The sequence below is a fragment of the Xiphophorus couchianus genome, chromosome 2, assembly GCF_001444195.1.
Source record: "Xiphophorus couchianus chromosome 2, X_couchianus-1.0, whole genome shotgun sequence".
Taxonomy (NCBI): Eukaryota; Metazoa; Chordata; class Actinopteri; order Cyprinodontiformes; family Poeciliidae; genus Xiphophorus; species Xiphophorus couchianus.
In genome coordinates this window covers 21,498,593-21,515,213 of record NC_040229.1, presented here as the reverse complement: position 1 = coordinate 21,515,213, position 16,621 = coordinate 21,498,593, and the positions used below count along the sequence as shown (strand labels likewise).

The window sequence follows — 16,621 nt, the reverse complement described above, 5'->3', positions numbered from 1 at the left end:
AGTCGAACCTCGGATTCAGGAAGAGCAGTGTGGTTTTCGTCCTGGTCGTGGAACACTGGACCAGCTCTACACCCTCAGCAGGGTCCTGGAGGGTGCATGGGAGTTCGCCCAACCAGTCTACATGTGTTTTGTGGACTTGGAGAAGGCGTTCGACCGTGTCCCTCGGGGAGCCCTGTGGGGGGTTCTCCGGGAGTATGGGGTACCGGGCCCTTTGATACGGGCTGTCAGGTCCCTGTATGACCGGTGTCAGAGTCTGGTCCGCATTGCCGGCAGTAAGTCGGGCTCGTTTCCGGTGAGAGTTGGACTCCGCCAGGGCTGCCCTTTGTCACCGATTCTGTTCATCACTTTCATGGACAGAATTTCTAGGCGCAGCCAAGGTGTTGAGGGGATCCGATTTGGTGGCCTCAGGATCTCATCTCTGCTTTTCGCAGACGATGTGGTCCTTTTGGCTTCATCAGATCGTGATCTGCAGCTCTCGCTGGATCGGTTCGCAGCCGAGTGTGAAGCGGCCGGGATGGGGATCAGTGCCTCCAAATCCGAGGCCATGGTCTTGAGCCGGAAAAGGGTAGAGTGCCTTCTCCGGGTCAGGGGGGGTGTCCTGCCCCAAGTGGAGGAGTTTAAGTATCTCGGGATCTTGTTCACGAATGGGGGAAGAAGGGAGCGGGAGATCGACAGGCGGATTGGCGCAGCGTCTGCTGTCAAGCGGGCGCTGTACCGGTCCGTCGTGGTGAAGAGAGAGCTGAGCCAAAAAGCGAAGCTCTCGATTTACCGGTCGATCTACGTTCCCACCCTCATCTATGGTCATGAGCTTTGGGTCATGACCGAAAGAACGAGATCGCGGATACAAGCGGCCGAAATGGGTTTTCTCCGTAGGGTGGCTGGGCTCTCCCTTAGAGATAGGGTGAGAAGCTCAGTCATCCGGGAGGGACTCAGAGTAGAGCCGCTGCTCCTTCACATCGAGAGGAGCCAGTTGAGGTGGCTTGGGCATCTGGTCAGGATGCCTCCTGGACGCCTCCCTGGTGAGGTGTTCCGGGCACGTCCCACCGGGAGGAGGCCCCGGGGAAGACCCAGGACACGCTGGAGGGACTATGTCTCTCGGCTGGCCTGGGAACGCCTCGGGATTCCCCCGGAGGAGCTGGAAGAAGTGGCTGGGGAGAGGGAAGTCTGGGCCTCCCTTCTGAAGCTGCTACCCCCGCGACCCGACCTCGGATAAGCGGAAGAAGATGGATGGATGGATGGATGGTTTTATTTTCCAGCAGGACTTGGCGCCTACTCATGCTGCCAAAGGCACCAAAGCTGGTTCAGTGACCTTGGCGCTCCAGTTCACTATTAGCCAGCAAACTCCTCTGACCTGAACCCCAAAGAAAATCCATGAGTCTCAGATTTGTTTAATGAAAGATACAAAACATGTGTTAAATTTAGGTAGGAAATTCTCTGAAAAGATTTTGTATAATTTTTTACATCACAAAAAAAAATGTCGCTTTAACCTGGGATTTATAGGCTTTGTATCCACTTTATGGACCTTACCGACAGAAATGGCAATGTTTTTACCAACAAGATCATTTCTGAATGTAAAACCCTGAAAATGGGTGACCCACAGGGTTCAATGCTGGAACCTGTTACTTTTGTCCAATCATCATCATTTTATCTTATACATTCTACCTCCTAAGACTTATTCCTGGAAATTTCTTACCATCGTTATGATAGCAACATTCAGTCTATTGCTGAATAAGATAAGTTTTCATCCTTGATTAAATGCCTAGCCAGGAGGAATGCTTTTCACTCTGCTATGCCCTTGCAGCATCATTTAAGACAATTAATTAATTAAATGGATTTTACCAACTGTAGAACATCTCTGAGCTTTAAAGTATTTTGTAAAAAAAAATGAGCCTAAAATGATTATTCACACTTTTATGTTTCCACTTCTTCCAGGATGCAGCTACAAGGCAAACACTAAAAAGAAGCAACAAATTACAGCCATTTTAGCGTCTTTGCACTGGCTGCCCTTGCATTTTAGAATACATTTTAAAATTTTAGTTGTAACTTTTATAGCCCTATGTGGTTGTGCTCTTGTTTATATCACTGTTATATAGAGATTGATACCTCCTCTTTTGAAATCTGGTCACAGGTTGCTTGTAGTGTCATGGACTCACTATGAGCTCACAGAAAACACTTTTTTTTGTTACATATTTTTTAGTGTTAAGTCCTTGTGCTGATTTAGAATAGAATAGAATAGAATTCAACTTTATTGTCATTGCACTGTCACAAGTACAAGCAACGAGATGTAGTTTGCATCTATCCAGAAGTGCTCTACGAGATATAAATATTTATTTACGGATATACAAGACTATGTATGTATGGACTATAAGGGGTTATAGCAAGAGATATAGATATTGTGTATAAATATAAATATGGGAGCTATATGCACAGATTATACAGATTATACAGAATATACAAGAATGTTAGGGAATGGATTACAGATAAATAATGGCAGATAAAATTTACAGGTTGTTTTTACCAATATTACTACATACACTACACTTTACTATATTTTCTCAAACAACATTTCGCTTTTTGCATTTTGCTCTCAGGACATATAATTTCATTTTGTAGAATCATATGATAAAATGCATACATATAACAAAACTGCTTTGGTTTTGAGAATGGATCAATCATTTTGGAATCAACTGGATTCTGTTTAAGTGGAGGGGATTGTTTGGTTTTTTTTGCTAGTTTTGTTAGTTAAATATAACATGAACTCAAGTTATTTATCCATTTATTAATAATTAATTCAAATTAATTATCAATGTTGTTGATTCATGGCTTTGCTCAACTATTAAAAACATATTTTAAACGATGTTCTTCACAGAGATCCTAAGCAGATCAAAATAAGTAATTTCTCATTTGGATGGTCAGATTTGTGTATTAAGTTTTCAACGTATTCCTTTCAAGGGACATTCTGACATTTTACTTGCTGATTCATGGCATTGCTGAAGATCACATTAAGCAAAATTTCAGTATTATTTCCAAGTCATTTGAAGTTGCTCTGAATGTGGAAATGACCTTTTGCATTTCCTTTGAGTATTAATGAGTGCCACCTTTTAGCTGATCCCCATTATTTAGATTGGATAGACACAAAAGATAAAAATGTAGAATAGGTCAGATAGTTGGACAGACAGACATACAGACAGAAAGGCAGACATAGCTTTTTAACTTTGCCAAAGTACAAATTGACTGCTGACATTTCTAACTTCATCATAAGTATGATAATCTGATGCATCCTTTGTTTTTGGAGATCTGCATGCAAATATGTGCCGAGCGTGACTGCACACTTTAAGACCGCTTTAAAACGTTTGGTTGTTTATTCTCTATATTTACAGCACCTGCAATCATGCTGTCTCCAGAGGTCCAAGCAGACCAAGGGAGGGGAGCAGTGGTGCTTTCTGCAGGCATCTGAGAAGCAGCCGACAGAGACGCCCTGTGAAGCGACCAACACCTGAAGTCCTTCTGAATGCTGGTCCTGTTCCAGGGGAACGGAGCGACCATTAAACCTCACATCACGCAAACAGCCTGGCGAAGACAGAGGGAAATAAGAGAAGGGAGACACTAGTCCTCAGGGCAAAAATCTTTTACAGGCACACATTTACACAGCAACAAGAGTGTAAACTGGAATATGCAGGCACACAAGCATTAACACTCGCAGACTTGCTGACATACCTGCCGACCAATGCTCTCGCACTGCCAAACATACAAACAGCCTCAGGCTATGCTCTCAGCACAAATTTTTTTTCTGGTGTTCTTTCTTTCTACCAGTTAGTTTACTTGCTCTGTTAAAAGCACAGTCTTCCGCATCATGTAAATGCATATTAGTGCCACTGACATACTCTGTTTATTTGTTTTGAACTATGGCATCAAAACACATTTTATTGTGCAACACCTAGAGTCCAGGAAGAGGTAAGTCTAAGTATCAAATCCACTCAAAGTCAGCTGTGAGACACATTCCTTTGAAAAAACAAATTACAAGTTAATACTACAAGTCATTAAGAAATTTCTCTTTCATTTTCTTCACCTGGCCAAAACTGTAATCACCCCCAATTTACAGTGAATTCCAAAAGTATCTGCCATTTGCAAATCTTCGAAGACATGGTTTTCTACATAGTGACAAGTGAGACAACACAGAGCTTTTGTAAACCTCTTTCAGTCAGTGGTCCTTGAGATACTTCATTAAATTCTCTGTGCCTCATTGAAATCATTTCAGAAAATTTGAAACAGCATACACCTGTCAACTGTATATATTGTCCTGTCTTACTGTGCGTAAGCAGAATTCAGCAGAAAACAAGATTTGAAGGTAAAAATGCAGGACGTTTTTACAGAAATTATTTGTTGTTAGCAATGCATTTAGTTTCCAAGCAGAAACCTACCAAAGAAGCTGCGGTTGTGTCCCGATGGGAAAGAGTTCCCAAGCATCACCACAGAGGGGTCAATAATGATCTCCTGACTTTGGCCGGGTGAGGCGGTGATTTCAAGTCGACCCCCACCCCTATCCAGCCTCAGGGTGAACTCTCTGCCAAACCGATCCAACTCCACCTCATGCCATTCCCCATCATCCAGGCGGTGGTACGGCAGTGAGATATTGTAATCTCCGTCTCCCAGGTTGTAGAAAACAGCCAGCAGGCCTTGAGTCACCTGAAAACACAGTGGTACCTTTGTAAAATTCTTATATTCCAAGTGAAAGATTGGACGCATTTTGATAATCAAGATTTTGCTCCACGTTTGAGGCATCCTAACTCTACAGTCGGGTACTTTTGTACTGCTGTAAAACAAGCTGTTCAGTTTTGTCAGCTGTTGCAACAACACTATTTCTTTTAGTGTAGATTTCAAGACTCAGGAGTAAAATTGCAAAATGAGGTGCCATGAAGCAGACTGACAGTCTGACAGAGTTAGATTTCTACCATATTGTGCTGTGTTGATGTGCAAAAAAAGCTCTTGAGCATAACAACATTATAAGAAGTAGGCCAGCTCCCAAGGTGAGGAAAAGGCAGCTAAGGGTGAGCAAGGCAAGAATTGTGAAATTTAAGCACCCATACAAGCCCGTCTGCTGTAAAACCTGGCAGAAAAGTGGGATGGAAATTCCAGCGGTAAGAATTTATTCGGCAATTTTGCAGCAATGATGCTCTGCCAGGTTGCTCCACACATCACTGCATGGCAAAGTCATCCCGAAGGCAAGGTATACATGAAACAACAATTATCTTCAGCAGTTAGGGATGAGTGAACACAATGGACAAACCAATGTGAGGCTTCCCATAACTGCAGCTTGTACATGTCCTGAGCTTAATTGGAAACAGTAGGTCTAGATAATTCACAGTCAGCCCAGCATGCATTAACTATTGCTCCCTCAGCAGGAGCCCCTTTCTACTGGACGCACATAAATGCACACCCATTTATAATAAAAAAAAAAAGTCTAAGCTCAATGTGATTTTCCTACTGCTTCATCTTGCCTGTAGTGCAAAGCAGAAATTGTGGAAAAAAAGAAAAAAAGATTAATCAATGCGCAGGTACAAATGATTATATAAACTTTCTGCAGTATCCCTTGAGTCATATGCAATCATCCCTTCTCAAAATATATTTCAGAATATTTCTGAGGTCTGAACTATGTCAAAGCTCTGATTTTTTACTCTTTTCAGAAGTTACTTGTGGAGTTTTATCCCAGACACCCTCTAAAAACTTCTTCTCAGCAAGCATTACTCTAAATGTTTTCTTTACAGAGAGGCTGAACTCCTCTGAGAACCAAACGCAGTTTCTACCCAGCCTGCCCTTGGTAACCTCTGTGTGAAAAAGTACTTTTTTATTCAGTGGGCACTCAATTCCATATCTATCCATAAGAAAAAAAAAAAAAAAACTGGGGCAAAGAGGCCGCCCTCTAAATTAGAAGGTTTAGTCAGAAAACACAGTAGGGTTGTGTTCAAGTGTTTCTGTGTGTTTTGGGACAACAAGGCTGAAAATGTTTCAGCGTGTTTGCTGCAGACAGACATCAGAAGCTTTATACAGCTCACCAATTCAGTTCCACAGAGGGTTTCGCAGAAAAGCTCCACAGCCCTCACACCACACATTAAAGCCAACAGCCTTTTCCTTCTGTCACTGTGGGACTGAAACGAGGGATGGGGACACTATTGTTTTTTTCCTCATGCAGCATAAAAACTAAAAGAACAAGGGCTGGTGGTTTAAACCGTGCTGTCTGACAAATAAGTGCCAGCACAAAAACGAGATGTTGTTTTAACAGCAGACTTGCAGTGTGAAATCGGTAATAGAAACAGTTTCGGTGCAACCAGGTGACCTGTGAGTGACAGTCCTACCAGTCAGTTACTTCCAGGCACTGTTCTCACTTGGCCTGTCAGTTGGTTAGATGAAATCCTTTGACAGGGAACACCACCATCATAAACACTCAGCATGGTGTCAGGCAAGAAGACACATATGAAGTAAAGTATACTGTCTGTAGCAGTCAACTAATTGTGTTGAAGGAAGTATGCAGATCCAGTGCCTTAAAAAAGTATTAGCACCTCTTGGGACTATTTCATGTTCGAAGACACAGGTGACAAACTCCAGTCCTCAAGGGCCGCTGTCCTGCAACTTTTAGATGTGCCTCTGCTGCACCACACCTGAATAGAATAATTAGGTCATTAGCAAGGCTCTGGAGAACTGATCTACACAAGAATAGAATAGAATAGAATAGAATAGAAGTACTTTATTCATCCCAGCAGGGAAATTACTTCGCAGTTATAGCACAGAGACAAGATACAATAACAACTACCACTGAGTAGTAGTTGTAGATAAAATAAAAATAAAAAATAAAATATAAAATGCTATAAATTGTAAAAATATGAAATGCTGTTAATATAAGAAGAAGGTAATTAAGCCATTTCATTCCAGTGTTTTGTACCTGTGGCACATCTAAAAAATGCAGGACACTGATCCTTGAGGACTGGAGTTTGACACCCCTGTTTTAAGACATGGCAACTAAAACTTATGTTTTAAATATGATGGTCCATCTCAAAGCAGTGACAGCAAAATATACATGGGGTTTTCAAAACTTTTTTAACAAAAATCAGTAAGTACTATGTAACTTTGTAGACAGCAAATTCAGTGCTTTAGGAAACCTGTGCAAATGCAGCTTCAAGTCTTTAAGGGCTTCCACGTTTGCACATCTACAGGTTGAAATTGTTGCCTCATACCTGAAACGTGGAAAGATAAGTTGCGGATTTTAGAACATAAATTGTCTAGTTTTGTATATGAATAATACGATTTAGGACTGGACTTTTCTAACAGAAAAATAGATAGAAAGATTATTATGAATATGGGAACACAACACAAAATACTCTAAGGCTCTTAATGACATAATAAAATGGACCGCCCATCACAGCTTCGGGGTATTTGATACCCCAAATCTGAATTCTCTCCTGTTTTTTTAAGACATGTTGGCCATTTGATTGGCTTTTGAACTGATCATATGTGTAGTGCTGCTTTTTCTAAAGTTTGTTTCTGTGTTTATGATTAGAGTTTTAGAAGACACATAAAAATGTATTAAGAGTATACCAATACAAATAATGTGAAGGAAGAAAAAAACGCCCAAATAACCGCTTAATATAACAAATTCATTTTCAGTTATTGTCCTGCTGAAAGGTAAACCTTCAAGGCTGTGTCTTCTTTGTCTTCTGCAAATCCTAGTTTCATAAATCCTGTTTTTTTTTCTTTATCTATCTTCCCCGCAACACAAACGGTTGTTTCTCTTCTAAAGAAAATAAAGCAATCACAGCATGATGCAGCCACCACCATATCTTACTGTGGGGATGGTTTGTTCATAGTGATGTGCAGTGTCAGTTTTCTGAAACAAACTTTGCGGATAAGGGAAAAAGCTCAAATTTGGTTCCATCAGGTCAGAACATGTTTGCTGTGTCCCCTACAAGGCTTGTGGCAAACTGACAACATGGCATCTTGTGCCTTTCTTGCACCAGCTCTCTTCTTTCCACTCTTGCACAAATTGGTGCATTCCAATTTGTGGAATGCAGCACTAATAAACTTTTTTTTTAGGCTAAAGATTTACCCTCCCAACTTTCCACTGGCCTCTTTGTTGCTTTTCTTATTAATGCTTTTCACGCCTGGCCTGTCAGTTTAGGTGGATGACTGTTATGATGGGTTTGCTGTTGCACCATCCATTTTCCATTTTTGGATGATGGCTTGAACAGTGCTCTATGAAATATTTAAAGGCTGTGTTATTGTTTTATAGGAAAAAAAACCTAAACGTCTCCCTGGATATTATACTTTGTCTTCAGGTTGCTGCTTGTACACTAATTTTCTCTAACAAACCTCTGAGTTCTTCTTAAAACAGCTGTACTGTCTAGTAATTAGGCGGTCTCTGAGGCTGGAATGGAGACCTTTAAAAGTCTTTCTTCTTAAAGGTGTCTTGAGATCATCTTTGTTGACAATTGGTGCTGTACAACTACAGCAAATTGTACTAAACTTCCTAGGATTACAGGAAGGCTTAAAATAAATTTATGCAACTCAGTTTTGCAAAAACCATGTGTTTTTATTTAACTTCAAAATTATGCTCTACTTTATTCTGTTCTGTTGTGTAAAACCTGCATGACATACAGAGATGCTTGTAGCTGTAATGTGGTAAAAATGTGAACAAGATAACTGTGAATACTTTTGTAAGGATTTATTGCATCTAGTGACATACTGCACAGACTTTGAGCTTACTTCTCCATATAAGCTGTGTCAGAACTCAGAAGTGTTTAACAAGAGATTCAAACTTCCATTTATTGCTATACCCACTGACTCTCTTGCTATATTAAAGTGGTTATGAAACTTTAACCAGAAACAAAAATACCCTTGAATATGGAGGGCCTATTATTTTTAATCAAACACTTTCCAAAAAGGCTCTCTGTAGATCTAGTCAAAGAGCCAGTAAGGAACATACATATGTCAGTCAACAGCCCCCTCAGTATCCACCCATATGTCTCCAACCCTGATATTACTCACTCACAGCCTGACAAGCATCTGCTGCAATCATTTACAGGGTCTAATTTGAGGCTCACAAACAAGACAATCGCAGCTGTCAAGGTGGAGGCGGGTGACCAGCCGTGACTCACCTCTAAACGCAGGTATTCACTTTGCTCCTGGGACAGCAAGCTGAGGATGACCCCTGTTAAAGCGCGAGTACGGACCCCAACCTGGACTCTGGTCCGCCTTGCAGGGAGAGACCACAAGAGCTGCAGCTGAACGTGGCTCCGGCCGTCAAAGGAAAACTCTGGAGTCACTTGTCAATCAAAAAAAAAAAGCACAAAAGGCTTGTTCAATTAATTCAGCTGTCACATGGGAAATACATGAGGGAATTACAGTGAGGGTGTGCGGCTGTGCAAAAGCACTTTATGTAAGACAGGGTTATCTTCCCACACCAGCAGGTTTTCCATTTGGGTCTGCACACCTCGTGAGGTTCAGACTGAAAACGTCATGGTCATTTAAAGGCAACTCTACAGGCCTACCTTGATCACAATGCGGGCCTGTAAACCCTTTTTCACACAGGCAGCTGAAAGAGTCCCACTCCCCGTGACAGCTGCCCCGCTTGCCACAGGAGGGAAGCTGCTCCAAGTCGGTGCAATGGTTATCAATGAGACCGCAGCCAGGGAAAATGTTGGAGGATTCCGCAGGAGAACCAAGGTCATACAGCTAGATTGAATAAGCGGAAACGAAACAGGAGAAAGAGAGTTGAAGAATAATACACTGAAAGAAGGAATGAAAAAAAAGGAAATTAAAAGAATTATATTTTTATTAAAGATTAGTAAAAAGAAATGTAATGGTAAATTAAGATCAAATCTCTCAAAAAGCTGTTTTTGTGAAATCAATTTCAATGTTTGATAAAAACTCTAAAATGGAACATTAAAGAAGTTTTATTTGAGATAAAGGGGGAGGAACATCTGAATGGAGAAGCAATGAGTGAAAACTTCAGCTTTCATATGAATATGGAATAGGGCACCCAGGTGCTACAAAATGCAGTTGGCTGATCTTCAGCTATTGCCAGCACCGGTATAAAAATGGACGTATGAGGAGTTTATCCATCTGGAGTTTTAAGGAGTGTGTTAATAAAGTCAAGGCAGAAAAAAAGACATCAGGTCATATCTATTAGGGTAGAGTCAACTGTTGTAGCACATTCAGTAATCATGTAGTAGAGGATGGGGATAAGAATGTTTGAGTGCATTATGTTTGTTGACATGACAACAGTATTACTTGTCTTTGGGCATCAAATTGAGGTTTTGTTGGCATTGGTATTTACCTCAATTAATCTGCTTTAATCATCCTAATGACCAAAACAGTATGACGTTAACGTAATGCGCTCGGGAATGAGTTCTGTCAATGTAGTGCTCTGGTAAGAATATAGAAACAAATGCAAATCTGTGTGTGTTTGTTACTTGATACTGTTGAACTCCTTGTGCGGTTTATTATGCTCCTGGCTGATTATATATTGATGTGTTTTGGACTTTTAATTGCTGTGCGGTATGCAGCTTGTGTATTAATTTTATTAATTAATGTGCTGCTTTTTCCTTTGCAATTTGGTCCATGTTATCATGTTCTCGGGTTTATTTCTATTTCATGTTTCCATTTCAAATCCCACATGTGTACCTTTAAAAGCCTATTCACACAAAGACACATCCCCTTTTTTCTCCCTTTCTGACATTACATTGCACTACCTTTTATACTGTTTTAGATCAGTTAGTATTAAAAATATTTATATTTACTAAATGCCAGAATGATAAACTTTCTGTAAAAGTTTACACAGATTTCCTTAATATTTTGTGGCGTGATCTTTATAGAAGATTTTACAATAGCTGTGTATTTGATTTATTGCTTTAAACAAATCTAAAGTTATGACACTGTTTAACTCAAATATTGGAAATAAACATATGACGAGTTCACAAGGTTATAACACTATGTTCTGAACTTTTCCATATTCTCTACAGAAATGGTAAACTAATTGTATATTAAATTAAAAGTAATAAAAAATAATACTGATGAATAAAACATTATGCATGCAGGAAACCTTTGTATCACTATCACAGAGCTAAATTTCACCAATCACATAAATGCTTTGACTAAATCAGTATTATTTATAAACTTAGCGAGTTTCCTGTCTTAACAGAACACATTAAAGGAATACAATACAGCCGCCTATTCGTCCAGCCATGTAGATGTGTTAAACTCAGATCACTTTTTTACTTTACCTTGCTGTCCACAATCAAGTCCCTTAAACATCCGGTATAGTGTTTGTGTTGCAGTTGTGGGTATTCATATGATATGTTCTCATTGATTCCTCCAAGCTGCAGAACATGACTTACATTCAGGTACCTGGGGATGAAAAACAACCAAAGTATTTGTGCTAAGGGAAAGTTTTCAAGGTTACAATTCGAGACAGAACTTGCAACACAAATAAAACAGAGTGTAAGCAGTTGTAACATGTACATACAATACAAACTGTCTGTTAAAATTCATAGTTTTCTTCAATTGTTGCTGAGACTGTCATCACTTTTTGTACATACAGAAAACAAATGTGACACCTTTTTATTGTTCCTTTCCTCTTACTTTGAAAATATGCATTATACCAGTATGTAAATTACATTTGTGAGAAAACAAAATCCACTTGCAAAGAGATTCCTCTACTATTTTCAAGACATGCCAAATTTCTCTGCCAAGGCAAGTCAAAACATAACCTCATTGGAATATGCTTTTTATTTATGAATCTCTTTGTCTGCAAAACTATTATAAAATATACATTTATTACAAGTTTATCAACAGATAATAATAAATAACCAATTATTTATTGGTTATTTATTGTTTATCATGCTGTTATCTATGTAACAGTACGATTGGTTTAAAAACAAATTGGAACGTTTTCTTGACAAAAAAAATAAATAAAAAAACATTCTGGTGGGAATATGTCAAGTGGATGTGTGGCCACTTACTATTCAAGAAAAGTGGGTTAGAGTTGTGAGAGTGAATAGATCAATAAAGCAGTTTTCTCCTCACCCACCAAAAACAGTTTGCCTGTTCCAAAGTCTTTATCCTCATGAATATGAAATAAATAAATTCCTGGTTCCAAGGGAAAAGAAAATTGCAAGGGAAAAGACAAAACATATTCATACTGCAGTACTACAGATAGCTCTAGATTAGTCAGAAGTCAGATCACTGAGGTGACTGAAGGTGTTATTTGTGTGCACAAAGTTTCTAAGGAACAAAACATGTAATTTTAGCATTTTCTTTTAGATTTTATGTGTCCTGTCAGTTCAAAACGTCTGCTAATATCCCATAATTGCTTCATGGAAAGAAATCAATAATGTGTATTTGCAATAACGGGCTGGATATGAAACATTTATTTTTCTTAGTGCCTGAGCAAAATGAACAACAGATTTCAAAGTACTGTTTTCACTTCCCTTCCAACCACAACCTGTGCAGCACTAGCTTTAAGAGATTTAAAAGTGAATAAACCTTTCAGTTTTAAAAGAAAAAGATAGACATATATAGCTTGAGTGACATGGCAGATGTTTAGCTACAAAAATATTTTGACAGCTATATAGCTAAAGTGCAGTTCAACTTCTGGTTACATGAAAAAGTGAGAATTTTTCCAAGTCCTAACAATCTTTCAAGAGATCTGTATTGCTATATATATATATGAAGTATGTAATGAGGATTTATTTTTTTGCACACAACAGATTTCAAAGTACTGTTTTAACTTCCCTTCCACATATATATACATGTGTGTGTGTGTATAATGTGTGTGCAAAAAAATAAAAAAATCTTCATTACAATATTATGGTTAAGGTGGCAATTTTCAAACTGTAGCTAAGCTGAAACAACAATAATGAGTCCAGAGGCAAGCCAGGTCCACAGTGGTAGTAAACAAGTTGAGTTGTGACCAAGCACAAAATGCTATGAGGATACGAAGTCAAAAATTAATTGGCATTTTAAGGATTACATTTCAGGAAATCATCAACAGTTTCTTTCCCCCAGAGAAAACAGTGTGGCACATGAGAAACTGAAAACAGCCTGTGTATCCATCTGATTTAATTTTAATTAATAATAAACCCTGGATAAACATAAACAGCATTTTCGATGAGAATTTCTGGGTTTGAACAGTTCTACCTACAAATCTTTCCCATGCTATCTAACATATGAAATGCCACATAGATGCTTTGTTTGGTAAAACGTGATTCTAAGTTAACAGATTAAATTTTATTTCTAAGCTGAGATATTTAACTCGGCATCAATGGAAAATTAATTTGATAATGCTCTAAATCACCTTTGAAGAAAAAATGTCATTTTCTTTGTTCTGTCTTTCTTTTGTTTATCTTATATTTGGATTGTATAATGCCAGTTGCTAAATAAAACCCAAAAAGGCATACATTTTGTGACTTAGAAAACATTAAGACATAAATGCAAATTAGAATATAAAGCAGAGCATCTACTAAATACTATATTGAAACTAGCAACCGATCCAAAACATTTTGGAAATCTAAGTTTTTGGATTGGTTGCTAGTTTTGCATCTAATCCTCACACAGCCCAGTGAGGATATGGGGCATGTCCCTCAGGTCCATGTGTCAGCTTAGGTTTAAAAACAGTAAGTGGAAACTAAACACAAATAGATTTGTTTGGAGTTGCTAAAGAAAGCCACACTCCAGTTTAAAGAAGGCTCTTTTGAATAATTCACACTGTTACTTCTCATGCACTCAAAACAAATGCAGCCACAAGTTTCCCTGTGTCCAATTAAATACTCATTGAAAATACAGCCATTAATTTGTCTTTTTTTTATTAAAAGAACCACTTGGTTCATAATAAGCACAGCGGTTAGTTAGTTCACATCCGTTTCATTTACGTAGATTCATGTTTCATACTTAATTTTCAAGTAAAGATTTCTCCTATCTCTGTCTTTTTTAACTCATGTTTTAAATATACAAACATAAAACATTTATTGGACATATTTCTACTGTGGTCCAGCTTCAAATATGAACTGTACAAACACCATGGATGGTTGGAGGGAGGGACGAATCTTTTCCAAATGACCTGTGACAGAAACATATTACACACATATGCTAATTATAAAATGAATTGTTCGTTAATGGTTTTTCCCTCTCTTTAATTACGAGGTGGTATGGCCATGAAAAGGCCAGCTATATCTATGGATGGATAAACGGTTGGATAGAAAGTTTACACAAAGGGATAGAGAATAAAGTCTGAAAATACAGATATTTTTTCCAAACTATTTTCTCTTTCCAGAATTAATTATTGGTCTTACTTATCCCTGTTGGGCGTGACCCCTCGTATTTCACAGGAAGAGCGATCCTCTGTCATCGCCCAAGAATCCACCCCCTCTGCTTCCATGACAATCGCACTGGAGCATCGATCCAGAGTAAAGCGCACTTCCTTTAAATTGGGTAGGAAAGAAAAGAGAGGTCATTACAACGGCATGTGGGGATGAATGTTCAGCTTCTTGCTTGACACTCCGTGGAACTGCAGTGTGTTTTCTAATCTGACATTTCTCTTGCACGTAGAGTGAAACAGTCAGTGACAATCACGTAGGAGCTATGGCAGTTCTGTACTTCTCTTACTTTGCTGTTGCTCCTCACATCAAGGCGGTGCCAACGTCTGTCACTCACTCCAACATTTGTCAACTGAAGAACTAGGGTTCCAGAACCATGGTTGATTTTAAGGCTAGGAGTCCCACCAATCAGCTCTGTAAAAGATGAACATCAAAATTAATAGAGGCCACTGAAAAATAAGGGGACAATTAATTCTGGGTGAAAATATTGGCGAAAAGGACAAAATTCTCAAAGTCCAAAAGCAGCTCAAAATGCAGGTATGATTTAAAATATAAAACTAGAGTAAACAGAAAATAGTGATGAAATGCATTGTAAACCAAACACGGTATAAATAAAAGAAAATAATAAAAAGGCAAGGTTCAAGTTCCCAGTTTGATACAGGGAAATACCCAAGGGAAGTTTTTCTCTTAAACAAGGAGAATAAACAACTGAACACAGACTGGAGCGCAGAATCTGACTAGCAAAGAGAACAGTATGCTGCAAGCCACATTTAGGGCATTCATGGCAAAGTTGTGTTAAAAGCCTCGAAATGAATTCAGGTTTACATGATTTCTTAAATGTACACAGCTGATTGTGCATTTTAATAATTCGGAATTGTAATATGATACAGAAGGACATTTTTCTTAATCTCTGATTGCTGGCAAGCCTGATTGCCAAAACAAGGTGATTATGTTTTGAAAAAGCTCACTGTTAAGAACAACAAAGAATCTGAGATACTGTGGAATTATTTATCGTCCTTATTATTTTTTAGATTGTTGTTTTTTTTAGATTGTTTTAGATTGATGGCATCACAAAGTCCTAAAGGTGAAGAATCCAGCAACACTTGAAATGCAAAGGAACCAACTTCACTGCAATCATGACCCCAATAAAGGACAAGAGCCTAAATTTTTTGGCTCCCCAGAATTTTAATTTTTTCTGGAGTCTTTATCTTACCAGATCTTTGCCTCTCTCCACGCACCTTGTAAATAGGTGACAGTGCCAGAAATACTTGAAATACCAGAACGATTAAAATAACAATATCCTCTGCCAGTCAGATTATTCTACAGCAATAAAAAAATGAATTTATTTTGGGTCCAGCACTGAAAATAGTTCTTTATCATGAGGTGACAGAAGAAATTTAAGAAATGATTTTGGCATGGTTCCTCATTAAAGTTCCTCATTAGTTTAGAGAACAATAAATAGAAAGCATAAAGACATTCTATATATTCATGCATGTAGGCAGGGTGAGCATTTGCACAATGATAGAAACAATAACCTGATAATAAAACTCCACTATAATTGCATCGTTATATGTTAGAAAATCATAAAGACTGTTTCTTTACTATGTTACACAATTGGATGATATTACTTTTACATGAAGCATATTTAACATTGTCTTCACTCTTGTTGCCTTGAGAAAATTGTATGTTTCTTCTAAATGTTTCGGTGCTGCTAAGGCTGCAATAGAATTAGGTCTTTAAGGCACGACATACTTAAACTGTATTAATTAGTTTTGATTAAAAAAAACAAAAAAAACACAGTTCCCAGAGTGAGTCTTTGTATCAGCAAGAATAAGCTGTGTTGATGTTTCTTTCATGAAGTCACTATGTGCTTTCCGAGTAGTTACCTGTGAAATGGACTGCACAGGGTATTCAACCATGCTATGAAAGATTCCCAACAGAGCAAAAAAAAAAATCTCAATTCAAAGTAAATCTGGACATGAGTCAATGAAAAGCAACTATGGTTCACTGATTTTCTGTGTGATGGCACGAGTGATCGATCATTACTGGAGGCGCAAAAAAAGGAGCCATATTTTCTTTCCACTAAGACCTTATTGGGATCTTTAAACGCAGTAAATCAAGACTCAAATACACAACACCTCACATATTACACTTTGCCGTAATTGATTTCAAAGGATCACTATAGACAATAATCTATCACACATAGACGTCCCTTTTTCTGCAAAAAGATTTAACACAAACATGGCAAAATTATTTCG

General features: G+C 38.5%; 1 protein-coding gene across 2 annotated transcripts in view; it reads right to left on the bottom strand.

Annotated features, from left to right (window-relative positions):
* The window catches only part of LOC114133680 (neural-cadherin-like), a 134,840-nt gene that overhangs the window by 15,057 nt on the left and 103,162 nt on the right, over window positions 1-16,621 (bottom strand). For both annotated transcript variants that reach the window (XM_027999763.1, XM_027999771.1), the window contains exons 24-30: window positions 14,653-14,777; window positions 14,340-14,467; window positions 11,274-11,397; window positions 9,540-9,723; window positions 9,147-9,313; window positions 4,422-4,686; window positions 3,384-3,570 (exon numbers count right to left, since the gene is read on the bottom strand). In XM_027999763.1, coding sequence (XP_027855564.1) covers window positions 3,384-3,570; window positions 4,422-4,686; window positions 9,147-9,313; window positions 9,540-9,723; window positions 11,274-11,397; window positions 14,340-14,467; window positions 14,653-14,777 — 1,180 coding nt within the window. The remainder of the gene's footprint in view (window positions 1-3,383; window positions 3,571-4,421; window positions 4,687-9,146; window positions 9,314-9,539; window positions 9,724-11,273; window positions 11,398-14,339; window positions 14,468-14,652; window positions 14,778-16,621) is intronic.